The sequence below is a fragment of the Lepidochelys kempii genome, chromosome 5, assembly GCF_965140265.1.
Source record: "Lepidochelys kempii isolate rLepKem1 chromosome 5, rLepKem1.hap2, whole genome shotgun sequence".
Taxonomy (NCBI): domain Eukaryota; kingdom Metazoa; phylum Chordata; order Testudines; family Cheloniidae; genus Lepidochelys; species Lepidochelys kempii.
Window position 1 is genome coordinate 34,479,169 of NC_133260.1, and position 17,666 is coordinate 34,496,834.

General features: G+C 42.5%; 1 protein-coding gene across 5 annotated transcripts in view; it reads right to left on the minus strand.

The window, feature by feature from the left end:
• The window catches only part of ARL15 (ARF like GTPase 15), a 336,015-nt gene that overhangs the window by 195,412 nt on the left and 122,937 nt on the right, over positions 1-17,666 (minus strand). For 4 of the 5 annotated variants that reach the window (XM_073343927.1, XM_073343926.1, XM_073343929.1 and 1 more), the window contains 3 exons: positions 9,428-9,572; positions 3,834-3,893; positions 272-349 (listed from right to left, as the gene is read on the minus strand). In XM_073343927.1, the coding sequence (XP_073200028.1) occupies positions 272-349; positions 3,834-3,893; positions 9,428-9,572 (283 nt within the window). The remainder of the gene's footprint in view (positions 1-271; positions 350-3,833; positions 3,894-9,427; positions 9,573-17,666) is intronic. The other variant, XM_073343930.1, reaches the window with a different exon arrangement.

Sequence of the window (17,666 nt, forward strand, 5' to 3'; positions counted from 1 at the left end):
CAAGAGGTCAGGATATTCCATGAGTCAAGTAATCAGAAAATTTAACATGTTAATTCACTTTTTTGCAGTTTTTAAGAATCTAAAACAGTGTTTGATAAAAGGCAAATGTCTGCAAGAGAGCACAGCAAGCTTCGCTCTCTGTCCCAAACAAATACTAAAGAATGATGGAGTTAATGAGACCAGCAGCAGACAATATGAAAGTGGCTGTTTTTTCTATAACCTATAAATGAAATTTTTTTGTATAATTCTATAGAAACAGAGAAGCACAAACCTGGCTGTATTAGAAGCTCCAGGAGGTAACTAGAATGGTACAAACATGCACCACCTTCCACTACAAGGAGGAGTATTCCTTCAGCCAAACAAAAGGAATAGTACACAATCAGCATCTGTTTCACATAACTGCTTGGCTGCTGAAAGAAGAAATCTAAAAAAAGTATGAGTTTTAACAGTCAGTCCTTAAAGTATTTGAAATAAAACTTCATTGTGCTCAGGCAACTAGACAAGGCTTACAAGTTTCCAAAGGCTAAGTTTGCAAGGCAATTTTTAAATTAATTGAGTACATCACAAATTAAAATCTAAACGGAACTTTTCCCTTTTGACTGACATGCAGCAATGAATAGTGAACCTTTGAAGACCGATTCCTTTCAGCCTCTCCAGATTCTCAACATCAACTGGCCAGACAAGACTGCTATAGTACAGAAAACAAAACTCAGCCACAACATATTAGTGTTTGGGATGGGGGGTGGGGGGGAAGAGAATCTTACAAAACTAACCTAATACAGGCCCCTCTCCCTCAACATCAACAGCAGAAATTCCAGAACAAAGTTTAGCAGAGAAAGAGAAAAGTTACGAAAACTAAACTGGTAAGACCTATTTCTGTACACTGTTTATACCAGTACAGAAATGATGTGGTCTATTATATTCAGCAATTCTCCTCCACAAACAGAGAAAGGGGGGAAATATCAGGGGACAACACTGCCTGACAGGATCAACATGCTGATGTGCTGCAATCAAGTCAAAGGTGTTGCAGTCTTCACAGTGCTTCTACACAAAATATAAACATATGTAACAGCTGCCCTGCATCTCTTTCCAAGTGAGGTCTTCACTTTTCAGCCCTCCAAAAAGCCCTACCACCTCTTAAAAGAATCTTCACCCTAATCCAACAGAAAACATCCCTCACACTTGGAAAAATATTAAAAATACCCAACCATCAGACTGGGCACTGGAGGCCTTGAGTCTAAATCAGTATCTAGCTACCTGCCATCTAGCTTTAACTGACTGCATTTAGACTCCAAAATTTGGCCCCAAGTGACTTTACTTTGTGACATTGGGAAAGAATTGCACAGCTGAATAGAACTCAGATGTCACTCAGGCACCATGGTGACAAGTACAATATAAATTCATAGACAAATGTGTCATAATTAAGCCTACAATTCTGTCATAGAGGTCATTGATTCCATGACTTTCTGGGACCTCTGACTTCTTCTGGGCCAGCCCGGGGCCATCAGAACAGTGGTCTCCAGCCCGCCAGAGCAGCGGCTGGAGTTGGGTCAGCTGCAAGCCCTGGCAGCACTCTGTTTGTCCCTTCTCTGACCCCCCCCCCCCCGCACCCCCCAGGTATTTTTAGTAAAAGTCAGGGACAGGTCGCAGGCTTCCGTGAATTTTTCTTTATTGCCACGACCTGTCCGTGACTTCTACTAAATATAACCGTGACCCTTAGTCATAATCCCTATGCTATGCTCCAAACGCTAAAGGAGGTTGCAGCCTCCCTTTTGGAATGGATGACCAAGGCAAGACCATCAGCGTCTACAACAGGCGTGGACAAACTTTTTGGCCCAAGGGCCATATCTAGAAATAGACATTGTATGGCAGGCCACGAATGCTCACAAAATTGGGGTTGGAGTGCGGGAGGGGGTGAGGGCTCTGGCTGGGGGCTCAGGCTCTGGGGTGGAGCCAGAAATGAGGAGTTCAGGGTGCAGGAGGGAGCCCCAGGCTGGGACAGAGGATGGGGAATGGGGGTATGGGGAATGGAGTGGGGCTGAAGATGAGGGGCTTGGGGGTGCAGAAGGGTTGGGCTGGGACGGGGATCAGAGCTGGGGCAAGGGGTCAGGGCATGGGGGATGAGGGGGAGGGTTCCAGCTGGGGCTGTGAGCTCTGTGGTGGGGCTGAGGATGGGAGGGGTCTGGGGTGCAGAAGGGTGCTCCAGGATGGGACCGAGGAGTTTGGAGGGCGGGCGGGGAATCAGGGCTGGAGCAAGGGGTTGGGGTGCAGGCGAGGTGGCTCAGGGTGCAGGGTCCAGGCAGCACTTACCTCAAGCAAAACCCAGAAGCAGCAGCATGTCCCCCCCATTCCAGCTCCTACATGGAGGCATGGCCAGGCGGCTCTCCTGTTCACTGCCCCGTCCACAGACACTGCCCCTGCAGCTCCCACTGGTCACAGTTCCTGGTCAATGGGACCTGCGGGGGCAACGCTTGGGGTGGGGGCAGCATGCAGAGCCCCCGGCTGCTCCTATGCGTAGGAACCGAAGCAGGGACATGCCGCTGCTTCTGGGAGCCACGCGGAGTGGCCCCCAACCCTGCTCCCCGTCTGGAGCGGAGCAAGCTCCAAACCCCACTTCCCAGCGGGGGCTCGAGTGCTGGATTAAAACAGCTGGTGGGCCGGAAGCGGTCTGTACTTTTCCCACCCCTGGTCTACAACATCTGGGCCTACAGTAACAAAGAGGGGCTACTTTAAGTTTAATAAGTGTTTATCTCAGAGCTTCCTCAACAATAAGTTAAACTAGGAAGGAACCATGGATCTGATTTTGTACAATGAAAGACTTCCCTCTAGAAGTCATCTAATTTTTCCATGACAGTCTTTAAGACAAGTAAGTTTAAGCCTTGTTGAAAGATTAATCCCTAAAAGTCAATTTGCTACTGTATTTATGTACCTATGGGAGTGAAGGGGGAAAAAAAAGATACAGACTATAAGTAGAAGTTCAGGGGAAAGACCAGAATTTTTTTCCCCCAACAGAAAAATCTTCTCATTTTATTTTATTAATACAGCTACCTGTTGGCCAGCCAAGCCATCAACTTAGACGTTTGTTAGTCAAACTGACCCTGTAATAGACAAACTAGGGAGAGAAACTTTTTTAAAAATAGGAAAATGTACAACCAAAGTTGGCAGGGGGATTAGTGGGCAAGTAACTTACCTGATTCAAACTATTTTTTTTTTTAATTGACTGGATTTCAAGTCATCTGTGTCCCCTTAATCCTTTGGAAATTGGCTACTCCTGAAATGTTTTACACCTCAAGGAGAGGACCATTTCTAGAGTAGAGGCTCAAATGCAAGAGGCTCAAATGCAACAAATGCTTCCTCTTACACGTCATCATCTGTGATGCAGGTAACTAGTAATGGGGATAAGAGAGTACCTTTGATCTGTGTTGTCACTCTAGCAAGGCTACAATTTGGCCCTAAATTTATTATATTTATATCATGTACACTCATCCTTAGGGTTCAAGAGATTAAAAGACATGCCATGCAGTATAATCCAATTTATTTTATGAATTGCTTGCACATTCCTCAAGTTGTGATGCTTTGATATAATCCAATGTATAAATGAATTTCAGTCACAAATTTTTCATTATTCTGACATTTAAAATAATTATGTGACAAAACAAGCAGAAATCTTAAATATTCCAGAGCCCCTATCTTTTACAAACTCCCTATTTAGTGTGCCTATAGTGAAGTAATCAATTAGTGGTGTTCTACTGTGGGGCTTAGATACTGTACCTTTATACAGTGAAATGAAAGTAAAATACCAATCAGATATGCAAGTGATAAAAGTGTTATACCTCCAAGTTCTTTTACATTCAAGACGGCATTCTGGAATGGCACTGCTTTTATGCTAAAACCTAAAATTAGAAACAAAAAGTGTTAGTAACTTATTTGGTAAGGTATTTTGAAATAGACTGTATCCATTAAAACTATTATATTCACTGTGGTTTGAGATAGGCTACTCAGTCACATTAAATATAGATTGCATAGAAGCAAATCAATTAATACAAGTAGACCTATAAGGAGGGCCCTACCAAATTCAGGATCCATTTTGGTTAATTTCACAGGGTTTTAAAAATGGTAAATTTCATGGTTTCAGATATTTAAATCTGAAATTTCACAGTGTTGTAACCATGGGGGTCACAAGCCAAAAGGTGGTCCCCGGAGAGGGGGGGGGGGCACGTCTCAGTATTGCCACCCTTGCTTCTGCACTACTACCTTCAGAGGGCAGCTGCCGGCCAGGTGCCCAGCTCTGAAGGCAGCACCACTGCCAGCAGCCGCGCAGAAGTAAAGGTGGCAATACCATACCAAGACACCCTCAATTCTGCACTGCTGCTGCCGCAGCGATGCTTTCTGAGCTGAGCTCCGACCCAGCAGATGCAAAGCTTCCTGCAGCCGGGAGGTTCCTGGAGGTGGGTCTGATCCAGCCCTAGGAGCAGCCCGTGCAGGGAAAGAGGAAGTCCCGTCCCTCCCCAGCCCATCTGGGATTAGCAACTGGAGTCTGGTGCAAAGTAGGAGCCCCTGGCCAGGGGACTCCCAGGCCTGCCTCTCCCCAGCTCCAGGTCCAGCACTTGGGAGTTCAAGAGACCTTGGGTTGGCTGTAGGAAAAGGGCAGGGGGGTTATCACGGTGACCCCTGACCACGGGGCCCTGGGCAGTTGCCCACCTGTAAGGTTGACCCTTCTCCCCCCGCAGAAAATGACGACCTCCCCATACCATGCCACCCTCACTTCTGTACGCTGCTGGTGGCGGCGTTACCTTCAGAGCTGGGCTCCTGGCCAGCAGATGCCGTTCTCCGGGCGCCCCGCTGTGTGAAATCTGGTTTCCCCTACAATAGCCAGATTTCACGGGGGAGATCAAATTTCACAGTCTGACACATTTTTCATGGCTGTGAATTTGGTAGGGCCCTACCTATTATCTTGCCAATATAACCTTTCTATAAATAGGGATTTTATTAGCTTAGCCACAGACACTCCATTCTGCTAATAACTCGTGCAACAAAGCATTACCCCCATCTCCCACATTCTTACTTAAAAGTGGTGTGGGAATGTAAGTCCAAAAAATAGAAATTGATAGAATACGCATGTTTTTTGGCAATCCCCATTCAATTTTTTTTTTTTTTTTAATACTGAAACTGAAGTTTTGCATTATTAATAATAGGAGGTAACCATTCTAGGATTTTTAACATAGAAAGAGACTGGGAAAATAAATTGAACTGCATACGTTGTTTTACTTAAGTATGCTTTTCTTGGTCACTCTTAATATTAAGGTTGATGAAGGGATATAAATTATGTAGTAGACATTACAACCCTGTTACACACATGAGTAGTATGTACTCTAGATGGTTAAACACTTCAGTAGGTGTTATGTATGTTTATAAGCCATGGATATAACCAACCTGTTGACCGATTGGACTAAATCTGTAACCATTTATTAACCTTAATATTAAAATATTGATTAATCATTTATTAGCCCTTTATAAACTATAAACAGAACAAGATCCCAGATGCATAGGAAGAAGCAACACACCTGAAGCTGCTCCAGGTGTCAATGAGTGGCATTCCAACCCAGCACACTGGGTCCCAAGCACCAGTCCGGTTAGGCCCAGCTGCCCCTGGCACCTCGGCACAATCTGCTGCTCTAGGCAGGTGCCTAGTTTGCTTAGAGCATCTTCTTGCCCCTAGTTAATAAGGGGGGAAAACATCTGTCTCCCACCAATTACTAAGCAGCAGCAGAGGAGCACTATACACTGTTGGGGGTTTCCAGGAGTCTCACGGTGACCAGTAGGGCCTCAGTGAGGACAGGGCGAAGTCACCCCAGGATCTCAAAAATGCAGAAAGGGTGGCAGCAGCGGTGGGAGGCACCATAGGACCCAAAGAAGGCTTTTCCTTGGCCAGCGCTGGGTGAGTGGACCCTGTAGGAGCCTGGGGTTTGAGGACCAAACTGAACTCCTTCTCTCCCACCTCACTCCCAGTTCATATGCAGGATCATGTGCAGTGGGGAAGGGCAGCCAGGGAAACATATGGGGGTTTGGAGGAAGCTTGGAGTAGCAACAGTTTGAGCCAGAGGAGAAAAGCCAGGTGGTGCCTTGCAGAGGAGGCTGGACTAGGCCCCCTTAACACAGAATAATGAATTGGTGTCGTCCACAGCAAGGGGGGGCACAATGGGGAACAGAGAGGCTGCCTGAGCTCTCATCCCACTGCAGAGCAAGTGCACGTAGGATGGGAGGAAGGCTGTCCAGTGTTACAGCTAGTATGGCAGCACCCTCTACTCACCAAAGAGTTGTGTGTTCCCTCTTACAAGGGGGTGGGCAGATGGGTGGACTCTCACCACCACAGAGCTGTGAGGGGCAGGAAGGAGAATAGGGGAGATACAGGGACATTCCCACAGTTTGGAATTTCTTACAGGGATTCCCCAAATCCTAGAGTCCAGACACTGAAGGGTACATAAGCAACAGCATTGGCATTCTATAAGCTTTGCAGAGTTCTGGGACCAGGTCACAGCAGAGCAATGGGTCTCCCCAGCAGGCAGAATGTTACAGACCAAACACCTTTGATCCATCTCGCAGAAGGAACTTAGGGATGGGGCCACAGACCATTGATAGAGTTCCCTTTGTGAGGGGGGCATATGTATAGCGAGCACCTCTGTAGGTAACAGAAATTGGGGAAACTGAGGCACAGCTCAGGGCAGCTGCAGCCAATACTCCAGTCGAAACTGGCAACGAAATTTGGAAAAACTGAGGCACAGTTCAGGGCGTCTGAAGCTAAGATTCCAGCGTAAATTGAGGACCAACACTGGGGGGGAAAGGTACAGATCAGGGTTGTTATGGCCAAGGTCCCAGCAGATATTGAGAATCAAATGTGGGGAAACTGAGGCACGGCCCAGGATGGCTGTGGCCAAGATTCCCATGGAAACTGGATCACAGCCCAATGTTGCTGCAGCTAAACCGCAACCAAAACTGGCGAAACAGGCACAGTATTCAAGCTATAGGTGCAGCAATTGGAAGGCTGCGATCTAAGACAAAGGACTTTTACAGAGAGTGGCCCTGGATATTGAGGGACACCTCAGTCATGGACCCTGAAATGCAACACACTGAGGCAGGACAAACACCCACCCTCCCATTTATGGAATCAGAGTAGAATTGAGTTTCTTTAAGATCTAATGTGGGCATTATGCTAGTTGCCCTTTTTCCTTGGGGGCTGGGAAGGAATTTTTCCCTCATCACCAAATAGGCCTAGGTGGAGAGGGTTTCTTCACCTCCCACACAGCAGGTCAGGGAGGTTAGGTTAATATAGCAGATATCCAGTGCAGGTACTTGTTATGGAAGGGACACTGATTGGATAAAATTGATTGGAAGGGGATTTAAAGGAAAGCACCCCCACCCCTTCAGGAAGCTGGGGAAGGGGAGTTTGGGGCTCCTAACTTTAGTATAGCACACACAGTATCAACATGTTTACACATGCAATATCTTTGAAGGGGTTTGGTCAGGTACAATTCTGAGGGATGCCCAGGTTTGCCAATCCAGCACTGTATTTCTTGCTGAACAGAACAGAAGAACTGACATACCAGGACAGTCCGGTCACTTCCGGTACTCTGGTTCAGACACTGGCCAATAACAGATGCTTCAGAGAAAGATGCAAGAAACCCTGCAGAGATCACTTATGGAATAATCTTCCCACACAGCAAGTTTCTTCCTAACTGAGGAGCTGGATGTTGGTTTATGCCCTGAATCAGGAGGGTTTTATCCCTTTAAAGTCTATACTCTGAAACCTATGATATAACTGTAATGGCAATGAATTCCACAGGTTAAGTACACAGTGTGTAAGAAACAGTATTACCTTGAATCAGTTTTAAATTTCTTACCATTCTATTTTATTTAAATTATTAAAATATGAGGATATTGAGCACACCATGAAAACCAGTTAAGGCTGCTCATGGACAAGAATGCAAAACTCAAAACCACATATATGAAACACAGTGTAAACTTACATACCTACATACACCAACTTCTCACACAAACACTGCCACACACACCCTCCCTATTACACTAACAAATGAACTGTACTCAATCACTCGGGTCACATATCTAGAAAAACATCACATCACAAGATTGTTCTTCCTCCTCTATGACCTAATCTCTCCTTATTAATTTTATACCCAGGTATTTGTTTTTGTCATTTCACCATTTTTCATTAATGCATAGTGTGTCACAATCATCTCTTATTGACAGGCATCCTGGTTCTCCTATGTTTGTTTTTAAGCTTCTTGCATTGGCATAGATACATTTATAAGTTTTAGTTATGTCTGTTTATATTTAACTCTTTTCTTTCACCCTGTTGTTTTTTGTAGAATTTATCTCTGATCTAAACCTGCCCCAGCTCAATTCCTCTCCTCCACTGACCAAAGAGAAAGGATTATGACCAAAAACAAACACTGACCATTGATGAAGTTTCCTTTTGGTTACTTACACATTCCACAGTGCTGCACTGACTGATTTTGGAAGGACCTAAATCCTAATGTGTATCCTCTAGTTTCCTCATCTCACCCCATTTACTATCACCTTTTCCCCCCACTTTGTGCCTATGTAGCAAAGCCCCTTAAGGAATAAGACTTCAAAGGTTTCTTTCTTCCCTTTTTGGTGTCTATGGAAAAATCCACAGGGGGTAGGACTTTTAGAAATTAACAATTTAGATACACCACCCATGTTACTGGAGAGCTCTCTCTCTTTTAAAATGCACAAGATTGTACATGTTTTTGTGAAAATTCCCCAGGAAAGAATATCACTAAATTTTGCGAGAATAAGCTGCCTTTGCACCTTCGTTAATGACGCAGTTCAAAACACTGTTAAAAAGATTATTTTAAAAATGAATTACTATGCTGAAGATCTACACAGCCTTCAGCACATACTTTAAACCTAACCCAGTTAGTGTAGCCATTCATCTTTAAACAAAATATAACACACACACACACTCACTTTTCAAACTATACACACACCCCACACAGTAGTACAACGAACATGGAACTAACTAGGAAGTGGCCAAGGGAATAAATATGTTCTATTTGGATAACTGATATAAATATATTAGGAATCAAACTTTAAAAAATTGTTACTGTAAATTCAAAATTTCTGGGCTACAAAAGTATCAAGGATTAGCTTTATTTTACATATTAGTTATTTAGTTCCCATATTCCTTTTCCATCATGTGCATTTGAATTATTAATAGAGAAACAAATATATGAGATGAATTGGAGGGCGGGTATTTTATTAGTTATTATTATTATTATTATTATTATAAGGAATAAACCTAATGTGTAATTTAACTGACAATCATCTAAAGTATTAGAAACATTACTTTTGGTTGAAAAAAATATTCCTGACAGCAGCATCATACCTGTTGTAGACACTATATTCTCTGGGCTTTCACTGCAAAGCTGTGACAGTAGACTTGTCTTGCCAGAACCAGTGAGACCTATACAAACCAAGTCATATTCAGGTCGTGGAGGTGGTGGTCCCTTGCAGCAAAGCGCTTTAAAACACTGCCAGGAAAAACAAAAAAAGACTTCTCATATTCTATAACAAAATTTAAAAATTCCAGTTCACAAAATTAAAGGCAACAAAGACAAGCAAAACAGTCTTTTTTCTAAATGTCCTGGTACAATCAGCATTTACTACACTATGATTAGCCCAACCGGAGTCTAAAAAAACAGATTTTTAAGAAAGCATTAGTGTATTAATTTTTCACCTAGATCTGATATGCATGGGATGGGCAATCTGATTTAATTTCCTGAATATCATTAAAAAATGCACACTTAATGAGATAAGTGTGGATGCTATTCAAATATTTGTCCAACCATGTTTGCTGCCATCATTAGAGTCAGCAGGAGATGCAAGTGGTAGCCACATTTGTACCTAATGCCATACCTGGCCCAACTAGCAAGCAGTTTTAGAGCTGCTACTTGCCAAACTGTCGCAGCCTCGGGAAATCTTTTGGCGCCATTGTCTTCATCCCCTCTCCAATATTCCCCTACTTGTACTTTCAAGGGGATGCCGTCCAGTTTACAGTCAGCTTGAACTGGCTTTCAGGATATCTTTTATAACAGTTAAAACAAACACACTATGTAGGTTTACTAATGTACACATTTTAGGAGCAAATTACACCTTGTTCACCGCACTATACAATAGAGAGGTGTAAATTAATCATTGTGTCACTGCATGAAGAACTAAACTGCCTAAACTAGGTCTTCCTGCTAGCAACATACATGCCTCTTAAGAGCCAGTGCAGCAATTTAATTAGTACTTTAGACCTTTATATATGCATTACAGGTAAAATCTTTACAAACCATTCAAAAGATCGCCATTCTGACAAAACCAGTGCTAAAGGCTTCTGCATAATATTTATATTCAAGTATGAACAATCACCACATTTTAGTTAAGTCTATAAAATGCATTGCCCAAAACAAAGCATTCTCTCAGCAAGCACTCATCAGTATCAACTACCCCCCAAGAGTAGGGCACAAAGTAGCTGTAGCAAGTGATAGACAATTCATGACTGGCTACATATTTGAAACACACACACGCACGCACACGATAAAATCCATCACTAGGTATCAAATCCAGCAGCTTCAGCACCAGAAATGTGAGTCTACCACCTAGCTAAAGTAGCAGTACTTGTAAATAGCAAGCGAGGACATTACAGGACACCAACTAGAGGGAGACATGAACACACAGCCAGTTTACTATGATGCTACATTTATAATGGGATTATTTTGGATTAAATGATATATTATTGATAATGAATTTAATCTGGAGGAATGTTAACATTTTAATGGTTCTTTTGAAAACAATATGCATAACATTCAACCTCTTATTTTAAACACATCAAGGCTTGAATTTTCATATCCATGTGTCCCTATTTGAGTGGTAGATAATAGGTCTGTCTGAGGGCAGGATTTGACAGTATCAGTCTTGTTACATATTTTTTCTTGTCTATGCCTGCATAAAGATTAACACACTGCAAATATACACAATTCCAAAGCAAAATGTTTCATTCTGCAGTCTTATTGGTTTGTTCCCTTACACCAGCCAGTCTAAAGAAACAATCTTCATAAACAAAACAACAATGGCACACAAAATAGGAAGAATCCATGCTGACTTTCAGATTCCAGGCAGAGTACGCAATGGTGACAGGAAAACCCCTGACTTATTTGTGAACCAAGCAAGTTTTATATGAAACTTGAGATTCAACATCAAACAAACTCATTTTTTTTCCTCCAAAGCCATTTTCCACACATTAGTCAACATAGCTTCTTTATTCCCTTTATAAAAGCCAAAGTGCAAATATATGATTTGCCCAAAAATATTCACTTACAATTAATGTAGTTAAATAGAGAAAATATCAATTTTTGTATTTAGAAAGAATATAGGCTTTACTGCAATATGTTTGTTATTTTCTTATCTTATAAATAGTGAATTTTCTTGCATATTGAATGTAATATTTTATTTTGTTGACATAAAAGGAATAAGTTCTTAAACCATTTAATGTGTTGGCCTGAAAATATTTCCACAATTTAAAAGGCTACACATACTTTTTATCATTGGCCAAGTTTAAAAACAAATCAGCTTCTTCCCACAACTCTGTACTACAGGCAAAATGTTTCCGGTGCTACCATCAGTAACACATTTAAAGATTATATAAAACAGTTTTTAAGACTTCCATTGCTTAGTAATCTATATTTACCCATCTCACTAGCCAATAGTTTTATAAGCAAGACACATTTTAAACCCAACTATAGCCATTCACACTAAGAAAGTTATCCTTTAACAATGCTGGGCAACCACCATTGTCTTCCCACTCTGCAGGGGTAGAAAATTGTTTGGCTATTAATGCAAATGGGCCACACCATTTGAATATTCATTACAGAGATCAGACCTCACAGCTCTGGAAGCCATATTTATTATTATTTGTATTATCATAACACCTATGAGTCCCAGTCATGGACCAGAACCCCATTGTGCTAGGCACAGAACAGAAAGACAGTCTCCTGCTCCAAAGCGCTCACAGCCCAAATAGACAAGACAGGCATAGGGTGAAGGAAGGAATAGAACACACAAGCAGAGTAAACAATGTGAGGGCATGTTTGTTCCATGATTTCTTCCCCGCCTTTAGGAGGGTGTAAGGTAAACAGAAAGAAAAGAGATGGGAAATCAGTCATTGAAGGAAAAGAGTGAAGGGAACAAGGCAGGGGAAAAAAATAAAAAGGGCAGACATGGAGTGATGCTGAGAAGAGACCATGAGGGAGGATTGGAGCAATCAGCACAGGTCAGAGAAAGTCCAGTCAAAATTAGCCATTTCATTTTCAACCCTGTTTTGGTGGACTGAGTGGGGGATTGAAGAAAAAAAGCAAATGGTTAATATCTCACTGTCAATCACAGGACATTTTCTTAGTGCAGACAGGGTCTTTAACTTGAGTCATCCCTAAATATCTCATTTCTGTTACCTCCCACCTAGTTGTCATAAGGCTTTTAAGTTTAAAAAAATATATATTTTTTTTTCTTTTTCACAGGTGTGGGCCCAAAAGATGTCACATTAATAAAAAAATAACACTTAAGTCACATCCATGTGTAAAGGAAAGAGGAAAAATTGCCCAATTTTTTGTTAAAAAACTCTTGATAAGAAACATTTGTGTGCTTGTTAGAAAGATATCAAGTATACAGTAAAATTTCAGGGGTGTGTGTATGTACGTGTACGTGAAGTAGCTCGTTAATAATTTAGCCAATTGAACTTTAAGACTGTTGTGAGTGCAGAACTTTTACAACAGCATTTAATTTTATCTTTTGTTACTCTTACAGGCCCATCAGCTCACATAGCTTCTTGTTGCCCCAAGAAAAATCTACAATCAGAACTGTAGCTGAATGATGTTTTTAATGCACTCAATGAGGTTGTTATTCCTATGTCAATAAAATGCATTCTAATATTTAAAGGTGTGTATGTGGTGTTTTGGAATGCAATAATAGTTTATCTTATCTATATACATATCCCTTGCAATCCTGGGTCTGATTTATTACATTGTAAAGCATTTTAAGATCATGTTAACAACAATTACTGTAGATATTACAAGTGTACACTGCGCTCTACAAAACATCTTTGGACACATTTATTGCCCCAAACGAAAAGCAATATTTAAAACCATACTACATATTCAGAGATCTCATGGAGTGTATTAAAAAACATGACTAACAGGGCACACTAACAGAGCAGCAATCCCTGTCCTAATAGTGAGTTGCACTGTCAGTCCCACTCTTGGAACCTCCCCCTCTTATGATCCTCATATTCAACCTTCTGGGCGAGTGTGCCCACATTCACAAGGAAATTGCATAAGCCTTACTTTGTAGGACCAGTTTTAGACTCTAGAATATTAACTGTCAAAAAATCAACAATTAAACAAAGTGACAAATGGACACTGATAAGATCAACAGTCCAGAATTTAACTATTATTAACGAGCTACTGCAAAAACAAAACAAAAAACAAAAAAAAAGCACCACAACTGAAATTTTACTATATATTTGATATTGTTCTTCCCAGGACACTGACAGTCTCCTACTCTTTTCAGAAACTGCTATGAGATATTTAACATCCTCTAAGAACGGCCATACTGGGTCAGACCAAAGATCCATCTAGCCAAGGATCCAGTCTTCCGACAGTGGCCAATGCCAGGTGCCCCAGAGGGACTGAGCAGAACAGGTAATCATCAAGTGATCCATGCCCTGTCACCCATTCCCAGCTTCTGGCAAACAGAGGCTAGGGACACCATCCCTGCCCATTCTGGCTAATAGCCATTGATGGACCCATCCTCCATGAATTTATCTAGTTCTTTTTTGAACCCTGTTATAGTCTTGGCCTTCACAACGTTCTCTGGCAGAGAGTTCTGCAGGTTGACTGTGCGTTGTGTGAAAAAATACTTCCATTTGTTTTAAATCTGCTGCCTATTAATTTCATTTGGTGACCCTTAGTTCTTGTGTTATGAGAAGGGGTAAAAAACACTTCCTTATTTACTTTCTCCACACCCAGACAGGATTTTATAGACCTCTATCATATCACCCCTTTAGTCGTCTCTTTTCCAAACTGAGAATTCCCAGTCTTATTAATCGCTGCTCATACAGAAGCTGTACCAGACCTCTAATAATTTTTGCTGCCCTTTTCTGAACCTTTTCCAGAGAATAGCAGAGGGCAGGGAACACTAACAAAGCAGCAATCCCTGTCCTAATAGTGAGTTGCACTGTCAGCCCCACTCTTGGAACTCCCCCTCTTATGGTCCTCAAACTCAACCTTCTGGGCAAGTATGCCAACATTCACAAGGACATTGCATAAGCCTTACTTTGTGGGACCAGTTTTAGACTCTAGAATATTATTAACTGTCAAAAATCAACAATTAAACGAAGTGACAAATGGGCACTGATCAGATCAACAGTCCTGAATTTAACTAGCATGAGAAGTACACACACTTTCAACAATTGCATTAAAGATGTTTTTAATTTGTTTTAAACAAAGGTCTTCAGCTCTACTTCTCATCAGTAGACAAGGTAGTGAAATATTCAAGAATCTGCTATATTTCATTTTCCTGGCTGTTTACTAAAACCAAGACTACAGGGACATTAGGAAGTACTATGTGCATGAGCCCACAAACACACAGCTGGTAGGAGCTAGTTTTAGGCTTCCCAGCCTTCATAGCTTCCCTAAAGCTAAGAAGGTACAAGAATTATGAGCAATGGCTAAACTCTGTCATCACCTATCCCAGTCTTCCAAGGTGTTTGTAGCACAGGTGTTGCCATTGTTTCAGAATAGTACTGGACTCATGAGTATTGCACTACACGGCACTCTTTGGCACTTGCTCTGGTGAAAGGAAAGTCTCTCATACACTACTTCAATTTAAAAGCTGTAACATATAAAGTTCTTAAAAATCCATTTTTATAAGTATCAGATTCCTACTTCAGCACACATAATACCACAGCTTTAAAGTTTCAAATGGAGCCATGGAAACGATGTGAGCCATTTTCAATTTTCTTCAACTGATGAGAAATCCAAGGTGATAGCCACAATGCAACAGGTCATATGGTAATACCGAAAACCCCTGAACAGTTTCTCATACACAATCACCCCTGTATTGTAATTCCTAGATAAAAACTACATTAATATGGAGTTAATGTTGAGAGTATTGGTCAATAACTTAGGGTAAAATACATTACAGGGATGTTGCAATTATCCCAGACACAAGCATTATAAACCCAGGAAATTCAGAGTTAAGGTTAAACTTAAAATCCAAAACTGTTAAGAAATGAATACGCATCATTCCCTTCACGCTGCCCTGCAGTGTCACCAGGTGTCACAAGGTGGGCTGGCCCTTCCAATGGAGTCTGAGTTCAGCCTCACTTGCTACTAGGTTACCTCTCAGAACATGAGTCATGTCCTGGGGGAGAATGTGGCTGAAACAAGGCTGGCTGGAAGATGTAGGATGGGAATCTGGGAGGCAGTGACCATGAGTTGGTTGAGTTCAGGATCCTGACAAAGGGAAGAAAGGTAAGCAGCAAAATACGGACCCTGGACTTCAGGAATCCCTCAGGGAACTGATGGGTAGGATCCCCTGGGGGAATAACATGAAGGGGAAAGGAGTCCAGCAGAGCTGGCTGTATTTCAAGGAATCCCTGTTGAGGTTACAGGGACAAACCATCCCGATGTGTCGAAAGAATAATAAATATGGCAGGCGACCAGCTTGGCTTAACGGTGAAATCCTTGCGGATCTTAAACATAAAAAAGAAGCTTACAAGAAGTGGAAGATTGGACAAATGACCAGGGAAGAGTATAAAAATATTGCTCGGGCATGTAGGAATGAAATCAGGAGGGCCAAATCACACCTGGAGCTGCAGCTAGCAAGAGATGTTAAGAGTAACAAGAAGGGTTTCTTCAGGTATGTTGGCAACAAGAAGAAAGCCAAGGAAAGTGTGGGCCCCTTACTGAATGAGGGAGGCAACCTAGTGACAGAGGATGTGGAAAAAGCTAATGTACTCAATGCTTTTTTTGCCTCTGTCTTCACGAACAAGGTCAGCTCCCAGACTGCTGCACTGGGCAGCACAGCATGGGGAGTAGGTGGCCAGCCCTCTGTGGAGAAAGAGGTGGTTTGGGACTAATTAGAAAAGCTGGACGTGCACAAATCCATGGGGCCGGACGCGTTGCATCTGAGAGTGCTAAAGGAATTGGCGGCTGTGATTGCAGAGCCATTGGCCGTTATCTTTGAAAACTCGTGGCGAACAGGGGAAGTCCCGGATGACTGGAAAAAGGCTAATGTAGTGCCAATCTTTAAAAAAGGGAAGGAGGAGGATCCTGGGAACTACAGGCCAGTCAGCCTTACCTCAGTCCCCGGAAAAATCATGGAGCAGGTCCTCAAGGAATCAATCCTGAAGCACTTACACGAGAGGAAAGTGATCAGGAACAGTCAGCATGGATTCACCAAGGGAAGGTCATGCCTGACTAATCTAATCGCCTTCTGTGATGAGATTACTTGTTCTGTGGATGAAGGGAAAGCAGTGGATGTATTGTTTCTTGTCTTTAGGAAAGCTTTTGACACAGTCTCCCACAGTATTCTTGTCAGCAAGTTAAAGAAGTATGGGCTGGATGAATGCACCATAAGGTGGGTAGAAAGTTGGCTAGATTGTCGGGCTCAACGGGTAGTGATCAATGGCTCCATGCCTAGTTGGCAGCCGGTATCAAGTGGAGTGCCCCAAGGGTCGGTCCTGGGGCCGGTTTTGTTCAATATCTTCATAAATGATCTGGAGGATGGTGTGGATTGCACACTCAGCAAATTTGCGGACGATACTAAACTAGGAGGAGTGGTAGATATGCTGGAGGGCAGGGATAGGATACAGAGGGACCTAGACAAATTGGAGGATTGGGCCAAAAGAAATCTGATGAGGTTCAACAAGGATAAGTGCAGGGCCCTGCACTTAGGACGGAAGAACCCAATGCACAGCTACAGACTAGGGACTGAATGGCTAGGTAGCAGTTCTGCGGAAAAGGACCTACGGGTGACAGTGGACAAGAAGTTGGATATGAGTCAGTGTGCCCTTGTTGCCAAGAAGGCCAATGGCATTTTGGGATGTATAAGTAGGGGCATAGCCAGCAGATCAAGGGACGTGATCGTCCCCTCTATTCGACATTGGTGAGGCCTCATCTGGAGTACTGTGTCCAGTTTTGGGCCTCACACGACAAGAAGGATGTGGAAAAATTGGAAGGAGTCCAGCGGAGGGCAACAAAAATGATTAGGGGTCTGGAGCACATGACTTATGAGGAGAGGCTGAGGGAACTGGGATTGTTTAGTCTGCAGAAGAGAAGAATGAGGGGGGATTTGATAGCTGCTTTCAACTACCTGAGAGGTGGTTCCAAAGAGGATGGTTCTAGACTATTCTCAGTGGTAGAAGAGGACAGGACAAGGAGTAATGGTCTCAAGTTGCAGTGGGGGAGGTTTAGGTTGGATATTAGGAAAAACTTTCACTAGGAGGCTGGTGAAATATTGGAATGTGTTACCTAGGGAGCTGGTAGAATCTCCTTCCTTAGCAGTTTTTAAGGTCAGGCTTGACA